At 38.4% G+C, this 22,898-nt stretch overlaps 6 protein-coding genes and 1 long non-coding RNA gene across 11 annotated transcripts; 2 read left to right on the top strand and 5 right to left on the bottom strand.

Moving 5' to 3' along the window:
* Positions 1–1,718: 1,718 nt before the first annotated feature.
* LOC124204670 (SET and MYND domain-containing protein 4-like) lies at positions 1,719–4,686 on the bottom strand. Its single transcript, XM_046601782.1, has 10 exons — positions 4,509–4,686; positions 4,033–4,436; positions 3,821–3,974; positions 3,588–3,746; positions 3,226–3,529; positions 2,903–3,150; positions 2,645–2,831; positions 2,405–2,576; positions 2,187–2,333; positions 1,719–2,125 (listed from the first exon to the last, which is right to left on the bottom strand). The coding sequence occupies exons 1-10, from the start codon at positions 4,652–4,654 to the stop codon at positions 1,848–1,850; spliced, it is 2,199 nt and encodes a 732-aa protein (XP_046457738.1). The 5' UTR covers positions 4,655–4,686; the 3' UTR covers positions 1,719–1,847.
* A 280-nt stretch (positions 4,687–4,966) lies between these two features.
* Positions 4,967–7,353, bottom strand: LOC124204671 (putative uncharacterized transmembrane protein DDB_G0290641). The gene is made up of 4 exons (XM_046601784.1): positions 6,913–7,353; positions 6,675–6,844; positions 6,449–6,612; positions 4,967–6,381 (listed from the first exon to the last, which is right to left on the bottom strand). Exons 1-4 carry the CDS (start codon positions 7,064–7,066, stop codon positions 5,133–5,135), a joined length of 1,737 nt encoding a protein of 578 aa, XP_046457740.1. The 5' UTR covers positions 7,067–7,353; the 3' UTR covers positions 4,967–5,132.
* Positions 7,354–8,353: 1,000 nt separating this feature from the next.
* Positions 8,354–10,234, bottom strand: LOC124204667. The gene is made up of 4 exons (XM_046601780.1): positions 9,985–10,234; positions 9,732–9,901; positions 9,504–9,667; positions 8,354–9,442 (listed from the first exon to the last, which is right to left on the bottom strand). Exons 1-4 carry the CDS (start codon positions 10,133–10,135, stop codon positions 8,446–8,448), a joined length of 1,482 nt encoding a protein of 493 aa, XP_046457736.1. The 5' UTR covers positions 10,136–10,234; the 3' UTR covers positions 8,354–8,445.
* A 210-nt stretch (positions 10,235–10,444) lies between these two features.
* LOC124204668 (E3 ubiquitin-protein ligase rnf8-A-like) lies at positions 10,445–12,109 on the top strand. Its single transcript, XM_046601781.1, has 6 exons — positions 10,445–10,649; positions 10,720–10,938; positions 10,995–11,087; positions 11,167–11,506; positions 11,582–11,756; positions 11,827–12,109. Exons 1-6 carry the CDS (start codon positions 10,557–10,559, stop codon positions 11,990–11,992), a joined length of 1,086 nt encoding a protein of 361 aa, XP_046457737.1. The 5' UTR covers positions 10,445–10,556; the 3' UTR covers positions 11,993–12,109.
* Positions 12,110–12,112: 3 nt separating this feature from the next.
* LOC124204665 lies at positions 12,113–14,285 on the bottom strand. Of its 2 annotated transcripts, XM_046601777.1 has the most exons (5): positions 13,917–14,285; positions 13,796–13,838; positions 13,666–13,737; positions 13,445–13,608; positions 12,113–13,380 (listed from the first exon to the last, which is right to left on the bottom strand). In XM_046601777.1, the coding sequence occupies exons 3-5, from the start codon at positions 13,726–13,728 to the stop codon at positions 12,240–12,242; spliced, it is 1,368 nt and encodes a 455-aa protein (XP_046457733.1). In that variant the 5' UTR covers positions 13,729–13,737; positions 13,796–13,838; positions 13,917–14,285; the 3' UTR covers positions 12,113–12,239. The 2 variants fall into 2 exon arrangements, with proteins under 2 accessions (XP_046457733.1, XP_046457731.1); XM_046601775.1 differs by having other exon boundaries at positions 13,666–13,838.
* Positions 14,286–14,439: 154 nt separating this feature from the next.
* LOC124204666 (coiled-coil domain-containing protein 93-like) lies at positions 14,440–19,430 on the top strand. 2 transcript variants are annotated; one of them, XM_046601778.1, is made up of 14 exons: positions 14,440–14,550; positions 14,614–14,733; positions 14,792–14,886; positions 14,948–15,059; positions 15,139–15,342; positions 15,411–15,473; positions 15,537–15,677; positions 15,761–15,963; positions 16,047–16,160; positions 16,254–16,465; positions 16,553–16,758; positions 16,866–18,936; positions 19,013–19,067; positions 19,131–19,430. In XM_046601778.1, the coding sequence occupies exons 1-12, from the start codon at positions 14,440–14,442 to the stop codon at positions 17,031–17,033; spliced, it is 1,749 nt and encodes a 582-aa protein (XP_046457734.1). In that variant the 3' UTR covers positions 17,034–18,936; positions 19,013–19,067; positions 19,131–19,430. The 2 variants fall into 2 exon arrangements, with proteins under 2 accessions (XP_046457734.1, XP_046457735.1); XM_046601779.1 differs by lacking the exons at positions 16,866–18,936; positions 19,013–19,067; positions 19,131–19,430 and having other exon boundaries at positions 14,454–14,550; positions 16,534–16,625.
* LOC124204669 lies at positions 15,717–22,698 on the bottom strand. Of its 3 annotated transcripts, none has more exons than XR_006879032.1 (7): positions 22,684–22,698; positions 21,787–22,625; positions 21,560–21,624; positions 21,278–21,428; positions 20,882–21,096; positions 19,915–20,807; positions 15,717–16,509 (listed from the first exon to the last, which is right to left on the bottom strand). It is a non-coding gene; the product is annotated as an uncharacterized LOC124204669 (long non-coding RNA). The 3 variants fall into 3 exon arrangements; XR_006879031.1 differs by lacking the exon at positions 22,684–22,698 and having other exon boundaries at positions 19,915–20,246; positions 20,328–20,807; positions 21,787–21,920; XR_006879030.1 differs by lacking the exon at positions 22,684–22,698 and having other exon boundaries at positions 22,201–22,311.
* Between the last annotated feature and the right edge of the window lie 200 nt (positions 22,699–22,898).

The following is a 22,898-nucleotide window of genomic DNA, read 5'->3' as shown; positions in this document are numbered from 1 at the left end:
GTCGATTACGAAAGGGTTGATCGTAGGCTACTTGAAGGCGAATGCTTCCTTTCGCGTTTCTTCCTACAGGTTATAATGATAAATATGAAATTTGATCCAATACACATACGGAATAATAAATTAAACGAGTTGCACAGACATAAACTTGAATTTACTTCTGATTTAATCGGTAATTTACTCGAAAAATAGGAACTTTTGACAACAACAATCCGCCATTACATGGAAAACGAGGACACTTGCCATCTATTGGGCAACTATGAAACTCGGAAAAGTCTCAAGAATGTGATTAGTTTTGTGACACAACTTGAGCTAGAAAAGCACACTATAATTTGATTAAAATTAGCTTGAAATCTTGAGAGCATTATAGGGAACAAAGCTCACTTGCTAGTTTTATGCAAATTTTCCGGAAGTGTACCGGAAGTAAGCGATAGCGCCTTAACCATTGAACTGCCGACAAAATAAACAAAATAATCGTGATCTCCGTAAAATTTGGGGTCGATGAAGTGTGATTTAAACGAAATCCAAAATTTGGCCAAAATCGAGAATTTTCCTGAACTATAGTTCAGGAAAACTCTCAAAACCGGAAGTACGCGTACGTAAAAAACAAAACATGAACTTTACCACAAATTTGACGAGGATCACGAATATGTGGTTCTTTTGTGCGTCGAATGAATATTTACTGAACTACTGACTGAAATGAGAAAACCGGAAGTAGGAAAAAAAAAACACATTATTAAAATCTAACAAGTGAGCTTTGTTGCTATAAAAAGTTAAGTCAATTATCAATCAAAATTACTGGTCACAATAACTGGGATAATGCCTTTAAAGATGTGAAAGTAACGCTCTAGCTCAGTTCAGATTCTAAAGACTCCACCGACAATAGAACCCCAATATTTTAAATATTTTTTAAAAATTACTTTGTTTGCGACAGTAGAACTCCAGCGACAGTAGAACTCCAAAGATACAAGAACTCTTTTTTTAAATATCATTAAAAAGACAGTAGAACTCCACTACGCGACAATAGAACTCCGATAATTTTTAAAAATTATTTACATGTCCGACAATAGAACTCCAACGATTTTTAAAATATTTTCATTCCCGAAAGTAGAACTCCATTGAATTTTAAATATATTAAAGGTCCTTAAATATAACTCCTTTCTTAGGAGTTATTTACTACCTTACTTCCAAGAGGTCCAAATTACAACACCCAAGATAGCGCAACGTCAGACTGCAGCGCACCTGACCGTGTCATTAAAATAATTAAAATATGAGTTGGCTGAAGAAGTGAAGTATGATAGCGCAAAGTCAGATTGATTCTATCTACATTTATAGGAGTTTATACATACTATGCAGGTATACAATACATGAATTGTAGCATAAGTGATTGGTTAAAGTTGCTCAAAGCTTTAGAAAGAAACTCGGGTGCGCTGGGATAGATCAAAATGACTTCACAAGAACTGGGATAATGCTTTTAAGGTGTTGTGCAAATTAACGCTCTATAGCTCATCGACATCTTGCTATAAATCATCCCACTTTAGAGCTATCAAAATCCTTTAAAAAAAAGTTAAGCTTACCTTGTCATCACTTAAAGTTCTGCATCTTGGTAGAGATAAATCCTGTACAAGGGACACGACACGAGAAATCACCGGGAGTCAGGTCTTAGGGACCACAATAAGAAGCATTGTGTTTACAAATTTCACGAGAGGCCCGTATTCATGTTTTCTGAAGTACCTTCTTCGTACTATTTGCATTTTATTTTGTTTGATTTCATTCATGATTTTCCATATAAACTCGAATGATTTTTTAAATTGAAGAAACTTTGTTTTCGCATGAAGTTAACTCGAGGTTTAGTTCATCAACAGAGAAGTCAAATGGACTTTTTTGGATTGTAACTCATTGTAACTGGTGCTCCAGGGACCGTAGTGGATTCGGTAGATGAGCATTGCTTCTTCTAAATAATTAACCAGCTCATCACGCGCACGCTGATTTCTGCCCGATGCCAACTCCATCAACACATCCGTGAATTTCTGCAGCTCGTTTGCCATTTCAATGCTGTACCGACCATAGCGATGCTCAACGGCGGTGAGAGAGATTCGTAGCATTTTCTCGCATTCTTCGTATTTCCCTGCATGACAAAATTAAAGCAATTAAAAATTTTTTCTGTAAATGAAATTCATGAAATTTACCTATAAAAGCGTAACACTGGGCCAACTTGTCAGCGCTCTTTCCCAAATCCGGATGCCCTTTGAACAAAGCTTTGCTACGTAATTGCACGCACTTAGTTAACAGTTTGATTGCTCCCATAATATCTCCTTGATCCATCGCTTCCGTTCCTTTTTATTTAATAAAATTAGTTTGAAAATGAAAATATTTGTAACAAATTAATAATTTTAAAAAATTATACCTCTGGCATCAAGTGACACTGCCTCTAAATCCGCTTTTAGCTGGGTGAAATAACTTTGAGGTGTTTTGCACGACCTGCATAGGGCCATCTGATTCTGAGCGGATGAATTATTTCCGGTGGGGTTGATGAGAGATCCTTGGCAAGACGGGCACGAGAATGAATATATAACGTCCTGGAAATGTAAACAAATAAATAATATGAAGATCCTGAAGTTAGAAATAAAAGCCTGGATTCAGCTACCTGGAAATCTTCAGTATTTTTATCGAGGCAAGAATCACAGGTGCAAGTGAAGCAGTATTGTGCTTCTAGAGCTTCTACTCTTTCACTCCTTCTCATTCGGCGATAATGTGGTCCATAACAGTTGAATACTTCGTCTCCTTGGCGAACATTACGGATGGCTCGCACAATCAGCGTATTACCTTGGAAACTACAAGATGGGTGGCATTTGAACACTCAGTGAAAATCGCTGGGAAAGAAATCTGAATTACTATATCAAACCTATTGATCACGGTCGGATCACAGTTGTGATTCATAAGACTGGCAGAGGGATAAATGGCGGTTGCAATTCTTTCTTGTCTTTCATTATTCTCGTCTATAAGGCAGAGTTCCGTAATTGCGTGGGCATTGCTCACCATCTGACAGACGTGAACCAAAATCAGGCCACCAACTAGATACTGAGACTCTAGAGAGGCTGACTGAAAAAATGACGAGTGTTGTTCCAGTAGCAAAGTTAGGAAAGCAGCAGTCTACAATCAGAAAAATAAAGAAACCATGAATATACAACAATACAAGTGATACAAAAGAAGATTAGAATTCCTTACCAACGCGTATTGGTAAAGTTCTTCAGGAGCCATCCGTTCAGTATGAGAGACTAGATGGAACATAACCTGGTAACTCTTAGTGTCGTATGGCCCATCAATACCAGGCACTTTTTTCACTTTATCGGTATCTTTCAGAAAGGCTAACACTGAATCTAGTCCATGAGAGAGAACAATTCTCGCTCCTAAATGGGCAATTCCAACAGAGTTCAGTACCGCTTCAAGTCCACATTCAAAATTGTGGTAACAGGATGATTCTTGGCGGCAGGAATCGCTGCAGAACCAAATTTTACCGCAAGCCAAGCATCTGCAAATTAAGGGAATTAATGCATTTGCATGACACCTGTATAGTATAGAAGAACTACGGATATCGTTTTGCTGATGAGTGACGAGTACAATGATGACATCGAGAAGTCTGGAAGTCGGGCAAAACCACCAACGCATTAGGTTGCTCCACAAAAAGAGTTTCTCCAGCTTTAATATCTCTGTTAGCTACAACGTAGCGCCCTTTTTCTTTCGAGTGGCTGTTTAGCGTAAGAATAAAATAGCAGCATACCATTACAAATTATACTCATTTGAAAAAAGTGTGAAATTTTACCTGATATTCAAGGCAGAACTTGCTCCTTTAAAAGAAGAGTTTTCCCCGCAATAAGGAAAAACCAGATCTTCTTTTTTTGATAATGCTTCCCTTGGACCATTCTCATTATCTTGGTTATCCAGCAACACAGACCTAATATCTGACTGGATTTTTCCTGTAGAGAATTAGAAAATATATTTCAAGAACTAAATTCTAAATGAAAAAATGAAAACCTTTCTCTGTCATTTGCAAGTGTTTCATGACAGACTCTAATTCTTCTATTGTTGTTTGTAAATCTTCTTCTTTGCCCAATTTTTTAAGCGATTTCATTTTTCTGATTAAAACTTTAGGCAGCAAGTGACTAGGATAATTTTTTTTAATCGCCAACTTTATATCTTCAAGACAGTCTTCATATAACTCTAATTGGAATAGGGCGGCAGAACGATTAGCAAGGGCCAAACTTTTTTCAACTTCACTTTCCTCAGGGCAACTAAGAATGCTTTGGGTGTACGTTTCTATACATGATGAGTAATCCTTGAGAGAAAACTGTCTGTTTCCAACCTCCCGAAAATATTTAGTTGCTTCATCGGATTGCTCACGCTTTATCTGGTGATTCATCCATTTTATCAACACCCCTCTGCAATTTATACAAAAAGAAGCTGAGTGTTGTGTGACTTTTAAATCAATGCTTACCAATTTTAAGACATACCTCAATTCCTCATCCTGTAGAATTTCTTTAATTCTGTCGGCATTACTGTTTTTTATTTGATGAATTTTGTTGACTTTCCCTTGTTTTACGCCGGTTTTGGTAAAAGAATCTAACAGTTCTTGCCAGTTACTTAGTTCACGAGACATTTCTTTCTGAAATCAAAACAAACCAGCTCCAACGCCATCTAGCGAAAAAAATCTAATTACGAACGTTGTAAACTTGAAATCAGTAGCGGGAATAAATTTTTAATATTTCAAACCTATTTATTTACGAAGTAGTAATTGACGAGTGCTGACTGAATTTTCAAATAAATCCAAGAAGTTTTTTTCAGGAAATAGAAACTAGAATAAATTAAAAATGTGAAATAAGTGATGACCAATTTTTAACAGATTCACCGTGTCCCTTAACTAACGAAATGCATCGCAATTCACGAAATAATGAAAACTAATGAAAGCGACTACTGAAATCAAGATTACTATATTTCCAGGATGCGGAGTGAGGACTCGTTCCAGCCAAACATTATTTCCATTCAAAAAAATAAAACGGTAGAAAAAAACAAACTTGCGAACAGAAACTATAGGGAATACAGTAAAAACCAGTTCACAAAATCATTATTGATTAATTTTAAAATTCCATAACATCGTCATCGTCTTCCACACCTTCACTTTCTTCAGCACTTCCATTCCAATTCTGGTCTTCATCACTGTCTTCTTCTACCTCTATATCTTCATCATCATCATCATCATCCGAACCCAGCATATCATGTATAACACCAGCTAGAAAAAAATGCAACAATTCAAATCCTTCTTCAGAATCGCTATCATCAGAATCGCTGTGTTCAACGCAACAAAGAGGAACTTTGGGATACACAGATAATTCCCAATTATTCTTCGCAGCTTTCCTGACCCAAGATGAAATGTGTTTAATCAAAATCTGCCCACAATCACGAATGTCGAGACTCTTGAGAGAATTGCCTTCTTCCATGAGGACGTCAATACCTTTACTTGAAACCGACTTGCAATCAAATATATCTAAAGACTCCAAGTTTCGGAACGAGTGGTAATTAGTGGCTTTCAGCAGAACGTCATCAGTGAGAATGCAGCAACCCCTTAAGAAAATAGACTTGAGCGAAGAGGATGAAAGAAGTGCCAACACAACTTCACTGTCGATGCATCCTTTTCCAAGAAAAAACTGCAACTGTTCAAGCTTCTTCAATTCGAGTCGTCCCCCATCGATCGGTTCGCCTTCACGAGATTTTTGACCTTCTTCAGGCCACGCCATCGAGTAACTGCTATTACAACAGAGGGTTAGGGATTTCAAGTTGGGACAATACTCGATAACAGCACGAATTTTAACGGTAGAGGTGAAAAAAAAAAGTTCCAACGACTTCAAAGATTTTCCAAAAGACTTAAGAAGGGGGACAATGCCACCATCAAATGTGTTATGGTCAGAAGCACAAAAATGAATGGCACTAATATTTTTAAGAGGTAATAGGGCATGAAGTTCAATGTCAGTCATTTCTTCTGCCATTCTTACATCTATAGTCGTAATAGACGGGCATATGGACACAGCAAGAGCCAGACTACCAGCTTTATATGACGAATGGATGGCGAGTGTCGACAAGGATAGTTTGGGCGTTTCAAGTTTTTCATCCATGGCAGCCTGAGCCATACCGGCCAAAGCGTCAACTAATAATGGGTGACGAAGTATAGTTAGGGCAGGTAAATTTTGAATGGCCAACTGGAGACCCTTAGTTGTAACACACGTGAAGCTACTAAAAACATCCAATGTGTGAATGGATTTGCACCGTCCACTGACACACAGCTGTTGAATTCCATAGTCTGAAACTGAGCTGTGTTTAGCATGCAGCACTCTAAAAAAAAATCAATGTTTTTTTGTTTGTAGTAAACTGACATTATAAATAAAACAAAGAGACCAACCTCAAATCTTTACAATATAGGCCAAGTAACTGCAAGCAAGAGTCTCCTTTCTTAGAATATGAAATATCCACAACTTGTAAATTGGAGAATTTGGGAATGAAACTCTCATATTTATCATTGTCTACGAAGTATTCCTCATGACAAAGCCACAAATTTTTCAGATCCTAAAGTGTGTCAGTAAGTAAAATGTTCATGCCATTAAATATGTTTAAATTTTGAAACATACTGGGCTTATGATGGTGGCAAGACGGAGAAGGCCAGACACCTCATCTTTTTCACGCATTGAACGGAAATCCAAAGTCCATAATTGTGGAGTGATGAGAAGCTCAATAAATTTGTTTTCAAGCAATTTTTTTTTCTTAAGAAGCAGAATGATTTCCTCTATGATAACAGAAGCTAAAAGAATTGACAATAGAAAAATGCATATGAAGTCACGACATCATTATGTAATTCAAGTTACTTACGTAAATCATAGAAAGGATTAGTGCTTTTTTGGATGAACTCGATGTCCTCCACTCCATTCAACTTAGGCGATTTCTTAGCCCATTCATCCATGTGGTCTGTAACATTGTCTAAACACAACTGGAACAGACTCTCAACACCTTTTACTTGTGGCATGTTTGCATCGACAATATTAAATCACAGATATTCAAAGGAAATGTGATTACAATTATAAGGAAAGATCTGACACTAGTAATTATTTTATTTCCTTTTCTTCACATGACCTGCTATGGCTACTGCACAAAGCAAAAGGATTAAAAAATTGTAGGGTCGTGCAACGCTGCCAAACTGCTAAATAATCACTCTGGAAATAGCGGGAAATAGGAATCGAATTCGATGACATCAGACGGCATGAGTTGATTGATAATTTGATATGAGCATTTTGAGCAATTCATTTAAAAACAAATATTAATCTTGCTCGCCGGGAGGCTTTAAAGCTTTCATAGGCATTTATAAAATGAAAATATTGAAAAGGTTTTTTCGTTCAGGGTTCGCCATCTCTCATACCGGTCTATTACAGCAGTAGCCAACCCTCGAGTACTACTGCGTACAAGAGTGTCCCACGTCTTACGATGATAAGCGATCTGACTTGCCCCAACGAATTTATCTAAGATGTTTTTATATATATGCCGCGCATATAGGATGTTAGTAGTTGGTTTTAGTTAGTAGTAGTGTTTTAGTAGTTAGTTTAAGTTGGTTTTAGTAAGGGTAAGTACATGCATGGTTAGTTTATCATAGTAGTTAGTAGTACTGGTTTAGTAGTTGGTTTAGTTGGTTTTAGTTAGGATTAGTACATGCAAGGTTATATTATACCGGGCTATATTGGGAACAACAATGGAGGACAATGTGGCGGAAGTGGGAATCGAACCCGGGATATTTGGATACAACGCTAGATGCCATAACCATTATACCATGGTCGCATATCCTGATCGAACTATTACCGGAAGTAGATCATATCCTAAAAAAGTATTGGCTGAGAATACATAACAATATTTCATTTCTCTTGATCATTACCTTATGGCTTAGTGGTACAGTCTCCAATTGACACGCCGGAGTCCCGGGTTCAAATCCCATCGAAGACATTTGGAAATCATATTCTCCACTCTATTAAAAATCCGCAACTTTGCTACGAACCTGAAGTGGGCCTCACAAATAAAGATGAAGCGAGATAGTCATTCTGTTTGCAAAAGGAGATAGGGCATATTCTATATATTTTTTTTTATGGAAAAAAAATCACTAACAGCCTGGGTACCTTGCTTAACGCAGCACAGGTAGCTGACAATTTATTAGGTCTTTACCTGTTATTATTGCTGTGCACATGATATAGGTGATTTATAAAAATAAGGAAGTGACGATTTCCGGTTTTAAAAACAGGCACTAAACGGTTTTTTAATTTTCCTAAAATTTAGAGGTTAACCATTTCAGTTTAATTGATAATTATCAGAACATTCCCAATTATGTTACATAAACGAATGCAATAAAAGGACAACACAATTTTAAAAACTTAATTGAGCCGAAATAGACAATTGCCAATTTTTTTCATTGGCTTTCTTCTTCCAGTCACAAATATTCTTCCGCGTCACCTTATCACACCATTTAAACTCAACCTTCTGAAGCGCATTGCTGTCTTGCATGAATACGTCGATACCTTTCTCGGTCACAAGGTTACAATTTGAAATTTCAAAGTGCTCAAGATTATGGAATCGATGGAAAATGGAGATCATCATTAGTATTTCGTCAGTGAGGGTGTCGCAATCGTTTAAGCGGACGCACACAAGCGAGGGAGAAAAAAGGAGCAAAAAAAGATGCAGGGAGGGAATGCGGCCTTTTAAATTCAATGCCTCGAGATTCATTAAGATTTCATCGCTTTTGAAAAAATTCTGCCCATCTTGCCAGGGATTAATATAATTCAAATTGTTTAAAAGATTAAGGGAGATAAGATTAGGGCAAGATCCCGTCACTACTGGAATATTAACGTCACGGAACAGGGAAAGTTCTAGAGATTTAAGCGAATTCCCTAATGAATTCAAAAGAGGTCTCACACCGCCAGGAAATGTAATATTTCCATCGCGATGCCCACAAATTTTTAGGTCGCAAAGGGTTTCAAGAACCAATAAGCTTAATAGGTCAACGTCAGTCAATTCTTTAGGCATTCTGATGTCGACATTAGTAAGCAAAGGGCAAAAGGATACCGCTATACGTAGACTACCACTTTTAAAGGGAGAACGGATGGCGAGCATTGACAATTTGTACTTGGGGATAATATCTAGCTCTTGATGAGACGATGCTTGATGGATTTTGACTAGACATTCAACAGTAGATTGGTGATGAAGCACCCTCAAGGAAGGTAAATTATCTAATGCCATTTGAATTCCTGTCATGGTCACTTTCGTCCAATCAAGATCCAATGTACTAATTGACTTGCATTGCCCAAAAATAAACAGCTCTTGAAGACCACTATCTGTCACTGAACTATGCTCAGCATACAGCTCCCTAAAAAAACAAAACATTATACAACATGTCTAGATTTAATTCTTATACTGTTTAAAATTACCTCAATTTCTTACAATGGCTACCAAGAATGCCCAAGCAAATATCTCCAGCTCTTGAGTAAGAAATGTTCAGTACTTGCAATTCAGTAAAATTTGGGATGAAATTCAGGTAGTCTTCATTATCAAGGAAATATGTGGGATGAAAGAGCATCAAAGTTTTCAGTTCCTAACACAACAGCTGGAATGAAATTAAAAATAAAACCATATGTGTAAATTTTTATATTTCTAACTGGGCATCTGTTGGCAGCAAAGCGGAGAAGGTCAGAAATTTCATTTCTAACACACATGGTACTAAAGTCTAAAGTACGAAGTCTGGGGGTTATCAGGTATTCAAGGAATTGTTTCTTCAAATACCCCTTTTCTCCAAGAACCTTGATGATTTCTTCGATAAAACAGGAAGCTAGAAAGTTGACACAGCCCAAAAAAATGGAAATACATCAATTGAAGACTAATTGGATAATATTTAGAACAACTCATACTCACGTAACAGATTAAAAACATTTGTGCTTCCTTCGAGACTGACAGCGTCAACCTCACCCAGAGTCGAAATTTCCTTACAAAATGTATCCATGTTTTCGGTAATAAAATCTATGGAAATTTCAAAAAGAGACTCCACTCTTTTTACTCGCGGCATTACAGAAAAACAACATAGAAAACTTCAGTGAAAAAATAATAATAATTAAGCATTAAAAAACAGATAATCTCTTCACCTTTACAGACGTCTGCTGTTAGCTTTTTGTTCAGCAAAAAAAAAGCACATGTCAGGTCGCAACAATATTTTCTGGTAAAACTGTTTTAAACAAAAAAATTTGGCAAGATTAGATATCTTAAATTAAAAAAATTATTTACCGGAAATTTTTATTCATTTTAAAATGGGCTTTGAAATTCTTCGAAAATTAAATTTTAAACATTTTAATCCGATATTTGGATTGAATCGATATTTCACAAAAGTCAAAATGTCAAACTTTGCGTTCGTACATCGTAACCCTATGAAGGCATGAGATAGACAAGTAACAAACTTTCAGTTTGCCCTCGACGTCCGTGAACATCAATGAATGAGTTTCACCGCAGAATCAAACACAAACATGGAAAAACAAGCGTGTCAACTTCTACTCGAGCTTAAAGAAAAATTGTTGAAGTTAAAACAAGTAAGTACCTGCTGGGACGTTTGTTATAAATTTATTTCTAAGTAGTAATTTAAAACCTTTTCCTTTCCAGGAAATGAAAAATAAAGAGAAAGAAATTTGTTTACTCAAGGATCAGCGTTTAGCCAAAATGGAGTATCAATGCCATCTTTTAACTTGTTTGAATAAGCTGAAGTGCCAACAAGTTGCTGAATGCCAGGAAAAGCTTGATGTCTTCACCTTGAAGTTTGATCATATTAAAGTGGAGCTAAACTTAATTTATGCCCAATTACAACTTCACACTGGACTCAAAGTATTAACAATATAATTTGATTTTAACTGTGCATAGAATCAATATTTAAAATTTAGAGTCACACTGGATTTAACCCAAATCACCAGGATATTTTGGATAAAATGTTGTTAGAACTTCGCTGCGGAGTTTGTTCAGAACTAATGGTTTTCGTAAGTTGACTAACTCGGGAGTTCTATCCTACGCCCACGCCAACGCAATTTACACTACCAATCTTATTTCATCACATAGGCTACTTCATTGAATTGTATGCACACATTATGCCAATACTGTGTTGCTAAATGGAAAAGCGAGTCGCCTACAGCTGGATGCCCTATCTGTCGTGAGCCAATACGTGCTGAAAAAAGAAATTTCTTGGTCGATAACATGATTGCCATCATGATCAGTTTGTATTCGAAGGAAGAACAATCTAACAGGAGGAAATTTGAAAAGGAACATCAGGAACTGCACCGAAATCTTTTGGCTGCTGGACTACGAACACCGGAATACAACAATCCCTTTTACCGGATTACTGACCGTGGTCTGGTTTTGGGAGAGATGCAAATCGAGGAGTTACCAAGCATCGCTCAAAGTCAGTTTCCCGGTTGCTGTATGTGCAGTGAAGATTTAAGTTTGATCTGTGTCGTGTTTTTTATCTGTATGATAGATCCACCCGCCGCTGTATCATCTTCGACTATGGTCGCATCAATTGTTCGCAACTTAACTCGGAATCCCTTATTGTCCAGGGAACGTCTAGATAACAGACGCAGGATCCACTACGCCAGAATGCTTGCTAACATTGGAAGAAGGCGATTGATGTCAAGAAACCGTTTGCAGTCAATGTCAGTCTCTGTTAACTACTTTTCAATTGTTAAGAAAGGTTTTTCTTTAAGTTCTATTGTTGCACTACAGTCCTCCATGCAGCCCAGAGAACAGTCGGCCACCTGTCATCAATATTGGCTCGTCCAGCAGTGTACCTACTCCAAGGATCGGTGAAACTGCACTGGCGTTGACCTGTCTTTATATTGCGGTGACTTTGTTTTTGTATTATACCCTGCTTTATTTGCATGTTCTATAGTTTGCGTAATTTTCTATTTTATTTCTAATCTTTTTATCAATTTTATGAATTTTTATGAAAAATATCAATGAAAACTACTATTTAAAAAAATAAACTGAATACAAGTGTAGAATCGGACGATTTTTAGAAGAAGACATTATATATTCAAACCATTCAAACTACAGTAAAATTTTTAAATATTCAAAATACTTCCTTCAAAACATCATTATTCAGATAATCATGGAATCGATTGTTTTGTCCTTATGGGCTATCGCAAAGAAGAAAGTAATACCATTTGCTTATGATATTCATTGAAATCTATTGGCTGGTTTATAACGATAGGGTTACCATGGTAATCAAAAAATATACCAAGGAAATCATCAACACTGAAATCCGTCTGCCAATTGCGTTTAACAAATGTTTTTCGCCATCCCCTAAAGTATCCAACATTGAAATAATCAAAAAACCCAAATTCCCTGAGGGATTGACATTTTTTAATCATAGCCTCAAACCCTTTTCTTGATACGCGATCGCAGCGTAGTAATTGGATTTGCTCAAGGTTTGGGAATAGGTGAAGGTTAGCAGCTTTTAGAAGGGTCTCGTCAGTTACTGCTTGGCAACGGTACATGTCAATATATCGTAGGGAAGGCGATGACAGGAGTAAAGATAGACTTTCAGGCAGCATACTGTCACGACTTACATGACTTAGATCACTAAAATGCAACATTTCGAGATTCTTAAGTACGATATTCTTCTTCGCTCTATGTGTATCGAGAACGGTAGTTCTGCCATAGTCGAGATTACGTACAAGAGAAAGAGAGCGCAGATTGGGACAATACTCGATGATATCATAGACATCCAATTTGTGAAAACCCTTTAACTTTAAGAATATCAAAGAATTCCCCACCGTTTTAAGTAGAGGGGCTAAACCACTAGTATAATCGTTGGTATAGTCTCTTGTATACATATGAAGGTTTCTTAGATTTTTGAAATAGTGCAAGACCTGAAAATCATCGTCCGTCAATCGACGATCATAGTACCTGACAGTCACTTTCGTTATAAAGGGGCAAACGGCTAATGCTAGTACGCAATCTTCGGCGGTCGCGTAATCATCATGTCTATATAAATCAATGCTTGACAACGAAAAAGTAGGAATAAACAACTTTTTGCCGAGCGCTTTTCGATGAAGGTTGGCTAAAACTCTGACAGTTAAGCGATGGGGAAATATTTTTAACACGGGTAGATTTTCAAGTGCTATCGCGATCACTTCTTCTGTAACTTCGATGTCATCAAAAACTAATGTATGAATTAACTTGCATTTACCAACGACACACAGACCTTGAATTCCATCTTCCGACACCATTTTACCGCAACATCCCCTCATCACCTGCGCTGATAGTTGCAGCGCTCTGAAAGAAATAATGGTTTCGTTCATATGTCCTAAAAACACAACAATTTGTGTAAAGAATATACCTCAAATCTGGACAGTTAGCTCCAAGAGTGTTAAAAAGGCTGTCCAGCTCTATAGGAGATGACACAATATGCAAGACTTGCAATTTTGTAAATTTAGAAATTGAAGGTAATAAATCTTTCATTGGAATGTCATAATTATTCCAAAACCGCAATAATTGTAATTCCTATGATAAAAAGCTGTAAATAATCTTTAAAGATATTATTGAATAGAATTTGTTTACCGGGCATCTGACAGAAGCAAATTTAAGTAAACTTATAACATGCTTTCCTTTATAATTTTCCATTGTCAAGGTCTGACAGTGTGGGGTTAGCGTTAGCATCTGCATGAAGACTGTTTTACTTTCAAAATACCTTTCATTGTAAACTTCGGCAACTTCAGCCAAGATTTGTTGTGCTAATAATTTACATATCCCATAAAGGAAAGTAAAATTTTAATGTGTAACTTTAACAAATTATAATTTCTGTAACTTACACAGTTGTTCAAAAGGACTTGAATTAAATTCAGAATCTATAATGTCCACATCTTGAAGTTGTCTCAACGAACACTTTTTCTGACAGAGGCTCATATGCTGAGTTAGACTGTCTATACACACATCATATAGAGACTTGACACTCTTTTTAACATTTAGTAACACATTTTCATCTCTTCGAGAAACATATCTTTGAAACATTTTCTTTTTCTTGAAAACTATTTTTTGTTAGATTCAAATTCGCTGCTTTACTTACTTTGACGTGCTTCGACGTCAGACCAACGAATCCGATTTTTTTAAGCTGATGGGTGGATGTTGCCAGAGAATAGTTTATGCGGTTTATGGTCGCCACTTGATTGTAACACCTGGCCGCATCGCTCGGGCGCGACGGCGATCAAATTCGTTTCAGGCTAATAGGCTAACGAATATTTTTTTAAATAAAATATTTAAAAATTTTGGTTCCCCGCGTTTTACGCGATGACTCAATCGGTCATCTCCATCTAACGGACGAAAAGAAAGTACCCAATGAAAACAACAACAAATTATGAAAACAGCGAGAGCCCGTTGCCGTGCCCGTACCTGGCCCGTACACTGTCCGTCTGTCTCTGTCACCTCGTATACTCAATGGATAAGAGAGTAAGAATTAGCTTCAAGAAATCACTAAATGTTTTCAAACTGTAATCTCGTACATTTCTGCAGGAACTTTTTGAGGTTAAGGACGATGAAGAACAAAGGGCAAAATTGCAAGACATTTGCGATTTACTCTTGGCTGCTGGCTATTTCCGCGTGAGACTCAAAGGATTGTCTGCCTTTGATAAAGTAGATAATCGCTTTATCTTAACACCACAAATTTAGATTGAGAAATTCTGTTTAAAAGGTGGTAGGAGGCATGGTCTGGTGCTTGGAACTTTGTGCCGTTGATGTTGACGTCAACTTCTTGTTTCGAGAAAATCTCAACATTGGTGAAAAAATGTATGTTTGGAATTTAAATTTATCAGTCTATTATACTGATCTTTTTTTATTTAACCTTTAGTGAAATCACTGAAAAAATTATTAATGTTTTATTGTCAATCAAGTGTGCTTATGCCCTTGAACCTCACCAAATTCAAGGACTTGACACAGTAAAAATCCTTCCTGTGATGCAGGTAAACATTAGTTTCACTCATACAGTAAAAACTATTATTGGTCATTATGTTATCGGCAAGTCTGTGAAAATAAAATCAGTGGTTGGTGAAGAAAGCCATGGAAACAAGAGAATCTCTCAACGATCACTTGAGAGAAATTGCTGACCTACAATACCAGAAGACCTTCCCTTTACCTGAATCAGAAGTGAAATTGCAAGAGACAGCCAAGAATCTACCCAAATTATTCCTGCCTCAGAGGAAATTCAAGAAAGTCCAGGGTCAATCCCTGCCAATAGAGAAAGAGGTATGACTTGATTTGCATCCAACTATTTGTCTTTCATTACATTATGTTTTCCTTCACTGCATTCTCAGGTTGTTTCTACTTTAATGGAATACGGCTACAACAAGGTCAACCTTCTTGATGACACCCAACAGGTAAACACAACAACACTGAATCAGATGTGAAAACCAATTCAAAGGAAAAAATATTCAAATCAGCTGGTGGAGAAGACGATGAAGAGCGAGAAAAAGCTGGAAAATCGAGCCATCGCCCATAAAGTTAGCAATCTCATCCACCAGCAAGCTGGCTTCATAAGTCAAACGATTGATGACTACACCCAACGCCAGAACGAACGCGAAGTATTAAAAGAAAAAGTTTCTCAGACTCGTAAAAAAAGAAAGAAATCTAATAATTTTTATTAAAATCCCAACCCAATAAAAAGGGCGAGCGGGATGAGCGAACTCATTTGGAGGAACGCAATAAGAAAACATCGGAAGCTCTGGAACGCGTCTGCAATCAAATCGCCTCGCAGCAACAGGTGATGGATCAGTTGAAGGCCAAGATCGGCGATCTTATTGCGTCAGAAGAAGTTTTGGAGCAGCAGAAGAAATCGCTCGCAGCCTTGGAGACTGAGGAGAATCGCCAGTAATGAATTCAATCACGCGTGACGTTCGATAAAAAAATAAAATAACCAAAATTTAACAACCATCACGACATTTGTTAACCAGGACCTTGGATCAGCTTGATCGCCTCGTAAGCCAGAACGAAGCGGCCAATGCACAGCGGAAGCAATTCAAAAATCAATGTAAAACAGAGCTGGAAGAACTTCAGTCACGCAACGAGTAAAACAAATAATCATATATTTTTTTTTTCATTTTAATTATACACGATTCGCCTAATTAAAAATTTTGGGAAAAACGAAAAAATTCCGCCAGGGCATTATTAAGCAAAGAAGAGGAAGCTCCAGCCAATCAAGATCACCTCAAGCGGCAAGTGGACAGTGCCCGTGAGCAGCTGGCTGGCGCCCTGAAAATTTTGGGTGAGAAGAACGTGAATTTGATGAAATTGCGACGCCAGTTGGACGCCGTGCCGGGCAACTCTGAATTGAATCAGTACCAACGACGTTTCACCGAACTCTGCACCCAAGGTTTTTATTTCTTCTTCTTCTTTTTCGGCCGTCGCTTTCTTTTTCTAAGAAAAACAAAACAAAAACAGATTTGATTGTTATTGACAGTTAATGAGAAGCAAACTGAATTGAACGGCTATTACTTGCTGTACAATACGTTGGAGGACACGAAAGTCTACTTGAACAAAGAGCTCTCACTGCTGACCTCAATCCACGACTCATTCAGTCAATCAATGACGAGTTCGGCCGGCAAAGGAGAATTCCTCCAGCAAATGGAGAAAATCGTCACCGCCGTCAGGCAAAACAAGAATAAGGTTCGGCTTTTCATTCGAAAATTTGTCAACAATTTTCTTTTGTCTTTTTAACAACTCTCATTTTTTTTTTTTTCGCGCGTGTTGTTTTCTATTCCGGTTCATATCAGATCGAGAAGCAGATCGAAATGTTGACGGAGAAACACCACGATCTGGGCCGTTGCCTTGGCCAGTTTGCCGTCGAGGAGCACCAATACCGAGACACGCTCAAGGCCATCAGCCACGAGAGTCACAAGTATAAGCAGTTGATGTCGCAGTTGAGCGATCACAACGACTAAATGGGAGCAACGGACACAGTCGAGAATTTTTTCGCCATCCTATTATTAAAAAAGGAGCCTAGAATAATGCCGTCGTGATACGCCATAAATCCACACATTCCTAAACACGTTGAAACTAAAACGCCAAATGTATTTACGATGACGTGATTAGCATATGCATACACACACAAGATCGTTTCGTTAACAACCAAGAAAAACAACAATCACCGTTGTCTCTTTTTAGAGCGTATATATAGAGCTAATCTGGGAAGGAGAGAGAGTTTCACTTTTTGTTTTTTATTAACAATGTTGCAACAACCGGATAGAAATGGCTACGGGCATCGTGCCATAGAGCCCTTTTTGAGATTTTTGTTCAAAATTATTATTATTATTATTACTGTCGCTAGACTTTTTATCTTCAACTTTTTTTTTTGTTATCGAAGAAATGATCGCCGATAAAAAAATACCTTCGTCTATTAACATTTTTTTTTGTACATTTTGTTGTCTAATTTTCCCAAACACATTTCTATACGCTTTCGCTAACGTTCGACCGACTGGAAACGGACAAATATTCGGACCCTCACGGCGGTAGTACACTGGCGTATCAGGTCCGCACGGAACCTTTCATTCGTATCGTGAGTAAGTAGCAAAGAGAAAAAACAAAAAACAAAAAAGAAATGGATTATCCCAATGCCAATGGGCAAACTGGGAAAGAATTCCGTAATGGATCGACATCTGTGTGACATTATTCGATTACTACAGTCGTGGAGATTGAGAGCAACGAGTTCTACTTTTTTTTCCCTCCTGTCCATTTTTCTATGTCAAAATGATTTGCGTGAACAGCAGCACACCACCACCACCACCGCTGCTGTGTGTCGGAATAATAATAATTTAACCAATGCTATTTGCCTTTTTTATTTCCTCCTTTTGTGTCACAACTCTCCCCCCTTGGCGAGCAGCTCAGGTCTCACTCCCTATTTTTCTGGACATTTTTTCTTTTCTTTTGCATCTCATTTTATTAATTGTTCGTCGCGCAACAGATGGCCCGACAGGGTGCCTCCACCTGTATATATCCTCTCTACGAACAAACAAAACGGCAGTCTTTTACCTGCTGCTGTTTCGTGATTTTTCGTGTTTCAATGCCCGGCGTCAAATCCACCCCCCAGCGGCTATTTTGGCTCTTTTTTAATCCGCCTCGCATATGCAGTGTCTATCTACACACTAACGTGAGCGCAGACATACTATCACGTTCTCTTTTCTTAACTGTGTCTCCTCTCTCTCTCTCTGTGTGTGTGTGTACCTTTTTTTCCCGCCGCCCTGTCCCTTTACTAGCCCACCTGCTGGCCGGTTCCAGCAAAAGTCCAATGCTCTTTTCTCTCTCTCTCTCTAGTATCTACCTGTAATAATACAAGCGGCGCAGGGATTGTGCGAGTTTCAGTGTTGTCCCCGCCTCGGTGATAGCAAGACGTGCCCATTTTTCTTTGTGTCTATCCACTTTTTCTCCAAAACGTGTCTAGTGCTCCCCTTCTCAGTGTGTGTGTGTGTGTGTGTAACGAGTTTGAAAGATTTTTAGTGGAACAATCGAAATCGCTCACCGCTAAATCAAACAAGGAAATTAAATTCAGCGCATGATTTTGTCCGCGCACATAACAACATGAACGAAAAAGTAACTTTTCCGTGACGGAAGGTCGTGGGACATCCTGTTTGAGATAACAAAAAAAAAAAAAAAAATCATTTCTTATCTGGCTTGTGAAAGAGATTTAGAGCTCTACCTAGCTTTGTTGGGTTAGATAAGACGATTCAGTTCACGCCCGTTTTATGCCTTCGAATGAGTTGACACATCGGAGGGAAAAAAAAAACTATTGTCGCACTGATCCCGTTGGCATTCGCTTTATCAGGATCGCTTTCGTCGCGACAAAACGTGGTGAGTTACTCCCCTCGAGAATTACGTTTTTTGTTGGGTTCCGAAACAAAAGAAAGTGAATTTTATTTTTTTTCAGGCCAAGTGGCTTATAATGTAATATACGTCTAATCTGAGCGCGCGGCAAAATCCAAGTAGGTCGCTTTTATGATCGCCTGTTGTTAACTCAGTTTGCTAACAACCTCCTTCGCCTCAAGGTGATTTTCTCTGACGTAATTAGACGAGATGAGCGACTGTAAGGTGCAACCGTTTTCACCCGCCAACCTAAACGTACTACAAACAGCGCGTCATAAAATTTACGATTCAGAGATCTAGTTTTTCACTTTTTTTTTCTGTGTGTCGGTGTAACTCGGTTGCGAAATTATTTTCATTTACGGCTTAACCTTTTTTGATTATTCGGAAAAGTTGATTCAGTAATTATCTGCAGTGCGTGATAACGTGACTCTATAAATGTGCACCTTTTTCGTGAGCTTTCACTAGACAGAAAGAAATGGAAAGAAAAAGAAAAGTCCGCATGATTGGCTTGATTGCAGACCTTAACATTTTTTTTTTGGCTAACATCTACCCCACACACGAGTTTTTTCCTTGAAAAAAATAAAATAATAATTTAAGAAAATTACAACCTTTTCCGCTTGGCTGTGTCCACATTCCCACCGAAAAAAATACAAAATTCTTTCGTTAGTTGTAGGTATTTTTTCTTTTCTTTCTTCCTTTCATCGACAAATTTAGAAAAAAAAATTGTTGTTGTTGTACCGCGTTCGATGTAGTGTGAAAGTTTATGGTATTGGATCGCACGACGACAGACGGTGTTAAATAAAAAAAAAAAAAAAAAGGAAAAAAAAAGCTTTTGAATCGCGTTTGGCCATCTACTCGGAAATATATAGCTTCCGGCTAGGTTTAGAAAGTGAAGAAGAAGAAGAACCTTTTTCATCCTTATTATGTATGATTACCAACTATATAATATTCAGCTTTTGATCCTACCTTTTTTTGCGGCAGGGAAAGTTTGAGCTCTCCAAACTATAGACTCCAGCAACCCCCATCATCATCATGGCAGCGGTCGTCGAAGGGGAAGCCCATCTTCACGACGTCTGGCCGGAAAACCACGTCAGGTCAATGGTTGAAACCACATCATCCGAAGACGAGCTGCTCTGCTCCGCCTCGACGATGGAAGGTAAACGACTCGACGCACAATGTCAAAATGAAAAACACAGCAAAAGTGTCGTCCCGTTAACCATTTTTCTTGGCACGACACAGAAGCGGAAGAAGCCGCTACGTGGCTCATCGACGTCGGATTGGGCAACATTGTCGACAACCTGATGGAAAACAATCAATTAGTGACGGAAGCCAGCCTGGCCAACGCCGTCATCGAGGACAATTTGACAACCAATCAATACCAAACCATCCGCAAAAGAGTGGAGACCCTTCGAGTCACTTTAAAAGGACGTAAAACTCGAGCGGGAGCCGGCCAACAGAGACCCGACTGCCGGGACATTTTTCGTGATCCGGAGGTGAGTTTTGATGGAGAGATAAGAATAGAAAAAAATTGAGCTCGGCTAACGGAAACTTTAAAAATATAAAAAAAAAACACGATCAGGCCAGTCACAGCGGCGGATCGAGTGGCCGTTCGCGATCAGCCACCCCTGACTCTTTGGACTCGGACTCGATGAAACACTCGACGGAGAATTTAGTGGCAAGTGTAGGAGGAGGAGGACGACTTACCATCAGTCCGGCCATCTCACCTAAAACTTGGTCACGCTCCGGCAGCCAGGAAGATGGCGAGCTTTTATCCAGTCTCTTTCAAAGCAGCTGTCTGGATGAAGATGATGCGGCGACTATTTCCAGCAACAACAACAAAGTAGTCCTCTGTCAAAATTCTTTGAAACACAATTTTTCTGGGTTATTTTAACAATGTTTTCTGTTTTATTTTACTTTTGTTAAGATCTTTCACCTGGATTCGTTTCTTCCAATACCCAACACCCACAGATCAGAGTCTAGGAGGCGGAGTAGTTTCAATCAAATTGACGGGATTAAACAGCAGTCGTTCAAACCGTCCCGTCCGGGATTTTTCAGTCCAGCGGCCGAAGGTCACGTAGCCGCTGTCGATAGACAAGGAATCGAAATTGTCAAGTTCAAACTGGTCGGAACCCTCTCGTCGGCTTCGGCCTACAGTCAAAGGAGACACAGCGATCAATATGGGGACGTAACACAATTGATTCCGGTGACGCAACAGGTTGATTCATTTGCAATTGCAACATAACCACAATTTTTGAGGTTATATTAATTCAGTGGTTTTGTTTTATTCATCGCTGCTGTAGCCGAAAATTTCTTTGGAGGAGGGACTCACCCATGCGCAAAAGAGAAAATTACGTCAACTGGCTCTACTGGAACTGACCGCTTTGTTTGACAAATACGGGCTGCCCATGAGGAAACGCAGTCGGCTGCGAGTCCGAAATTTCACCCAGTCGAGTAGAGAAAGGAACGTCTTTGGCATACCCCTAAAGAAATTAGTGGAAAAGGATCAGGCCAGAACGCCAATCATTTTCACAATGGTAACAATGTGGAATCAATGTACATATAACAATTAGTTTGGAAAGTTTGATACTGATGCAAATTGTGTGTGGCTTACCGAAATGCAGTTGGTTGAAGAGTTGAGGAACCACCGTTTGGATGAAGAGGGTTTGCTAAGAGTGCCTGGCAACAAACAAAAGATGTTGGTCATGCAGAATGTCATCGAAAATCAGTGGAAGAACAACCATGTAGATATCAAAGGGATGCAAACAGTCACCCATATTTTGAAAACTTCTGGGTCACACGAAATTGCTTGCCTGCTGAAAACATATTTGAGGCAATTACCTGAATCACTCTTTACCCAAGATTGCTTGGACTTGTTCGCTCAAGTTGGAGGTATATGTAGAAAAAAGTCACAATTTTTAACGCTGTGACTTTATACCAACATTGAATTTTCACATGTGTAGATATTACCAATTTTGATGATCAAATATGGGCTTTGAACCTGCTGATTGTCCAGCTGCCCGACGTAAATTGCCAGACCCTTCGACTTTTGCTCAGATTTCTCAAGGACGTCGTGGATCACCAAACTCAAAACCGAATGACAGTTAGCAATGTGGCCACAGTGATGGGCCCCAACCTTTTCCCACCCCGAATAAGCAAAGCAAGTACCAAAACCAACATGGAATCGCTAACAGACGGGGTAATAAATCTCTTCAAACACAATATATATATTAAAAAAACAATAGCAAAAAGCACCTTGAAAGTAAGACGCCATAAGCCAATGCACTCTAATTTGACAGATGGCCTATGCCTCGAAAACCAACCGGATAACCGAGATTCTCGTGACCCACCAGGACGAACTCTTCTCCATTCCGCCGGAAATGCTGTTGCAATTATCTCGTATCAAAGTCAAATAGCTTATTATATATTTCTATGTTCTACGAAAGAGTTGCAACAATTCGTGCAATATAACACGTACCCACTTGAACTGTTTATAAATGACCGTTGAAAATTCAGAGACGTGTCCGTGTCCGTGCTGTGGATTCTGCTGAATATTATTGAATTTGTTTGTAAATAATATTAAAAACTAATTCTTTGAAATTAATTTTCCGTGTAAAGTTGTGTGTGTTTGCATTCATTGTGCATAACTTGTTACAAAAATAGAACAAAAGTCAACTTATCTAAAGAAATTAATTTATATAAATATTTAACGTGCTATTAAAATTGTTAATAACGTACTTCCATTAGTTCATCTTTCCAAAATGTCACATTCATTCGTGAGATCCATTCGTGAGATATGATGGCCAATTGGCCAGTGCATCTCTCACCTGGAATCTCCATGCCCACAACAACTGAATGGGATCCAAAGCTCACTCATAGGATTCTTGCCAAACTGGTTTTCCTTATTTAATTTAATTGATGTGCATAATGATGAAAATTTGATAAGAAATTGA

This window comes from Daphnia pulex, chromosome 10 (assembly GCF_021134715.1).
Source record: "Daphnia pulex isolate KAP4 chromosome 10, ASM2113471v1".
NCBI lineage: Eukaryota > Metazoa > Arthropoda > Branchiopoda > Diplostraca > Daphniidae > Daphnia > Daphnia pulex.
Note: the sequence above shows the minus strand (reverse complement) of the source record. Positions and strands in the feature narration are given on the sequence as shown.

Bases quoted from the DNA above. Each gene is read 5' to 3' on its own strand.
- LOC124204667 (XM_046601780.1), bottom strand. From the start codon at position 10,135: ATGCCGCGAGTAAAAAGAGTGGAGTCTCTTTTTGAAATTTCCATAGAT. The intron at 9,668-9,731 runs GTTAGAAATATA...CTGTTGTGTTAG, and splicing joins TTGCTGCCAACAGATGCCCA to GAACTGAAAACTTTGATGCT. The intron at 9,443-9,503 runs GTAATTTTAAAC...TTGTTTTTTTAG, and splicing joins AGCCATTGTAAGAAATTGAG to GGAGCTGTATGCTGAGCATA.
- LOC124204671 (XM_046601784.1), bottom strand. From the start codon at position 7,066: ATGCCACAAGTAAAAGGTGTTGAGAGTCTGTTCCAGTTGTGTTTAGAC. The intron at 6,845-6,912 runs GTAAGTAACTTG...CAATTCTTTTAG, and splicing joins TAATCCTTTCTATGATTTAC to CTTCTGTTATCATAGAGGAA. The intron at 6,382-6,448 runs GTTGGTCTCTTT...ATTTTTTTTTAG, and splicing joins CTATATTGTAAAGATTTGAG to AGTGCTGCATGCTAAACACA.
- LOC124204670 (XM_046601782.1), bottom strand. From the start codon at position 4,654: ATGTCTCGTGAACTAAGTAACTGGCAAGAACTGTTAGATTCTTTTACC. The intron at 3,151-3,225 runs GTAAGGAATTCT...TTCTGATTGTAG, and splicing joins AACTTTACCAATACGCGTTG to ACTGCTGCTTTCCTAACTTT. The intron at 2,832-2,902 runs GTTTGATATAGT...CCCATCTTGTAG, and splicing joins GATCCGACCGTGATCAATAG to TTTCCAAGGTAATACGCTGA.
- LOC124204668 (XM_046601781.1), top strand. From the start codon at position 10,557: ATGAGTTTCACCGCAGAATCAAACACAAACATGGAAAAACAAGCGTGT. The intron at 10,939-10,994 runs GTATTAACAATA...TTTAAAATTTAG, and splicing joins AACTTCACACTGGACTCAAA to AGTCACACTGGATTTAACCC. The intron at 11,757-11,826 runs GTCAGTCTCTGT...GTTGCACTACAG, and splicing joins AGAAACCGTTTGCAGTCAAT to TCCTCCATGCAGCCCAGAGA.
- LOC124204666 (XM_046601778.1), top strand. From the start codon at position 14,440: ATGAAAACAACAACAAATTATGAAAACAGCGAGAGCCCGTTGCCGTGC. The intron at 15,343-15,410 runs GTATGACTTGAT...CTGCATTCTCAG, and splicing joins CCCTGCCAATAGAGAAAGAG to GTTGTTTCTACTTTAATGGA. The intron at 15,964-16,046 runs GTAATGAATTCA...TTTGTTAACCAG, and splicing joins GAGACTGAGGAGAATCGCCA to GACCTTGGATCAGCTTGATC.
- LOC124204665 (XM_046601775.1), bottom strand. From the start codon at position 14,115: ATGTTTCAAAGATATGTTTCTCGAAGAGATGAAAATGTGTTACTAAAT. The intron at 13,609-13,665 runs GTAAACAAATTC...TTTTTATCATAG, and splicing joins TTGCTTCTGTCAGATGCCCG to GAATTACAATTATTGCGGTT. The intron at 13,381-13,444 runs GTATATTCTTTA...TATTTCTTTCAG, and splicing joins GCTAACTGTCCAGATTTGAG to AGCGCTGCAACTATCAGCGC.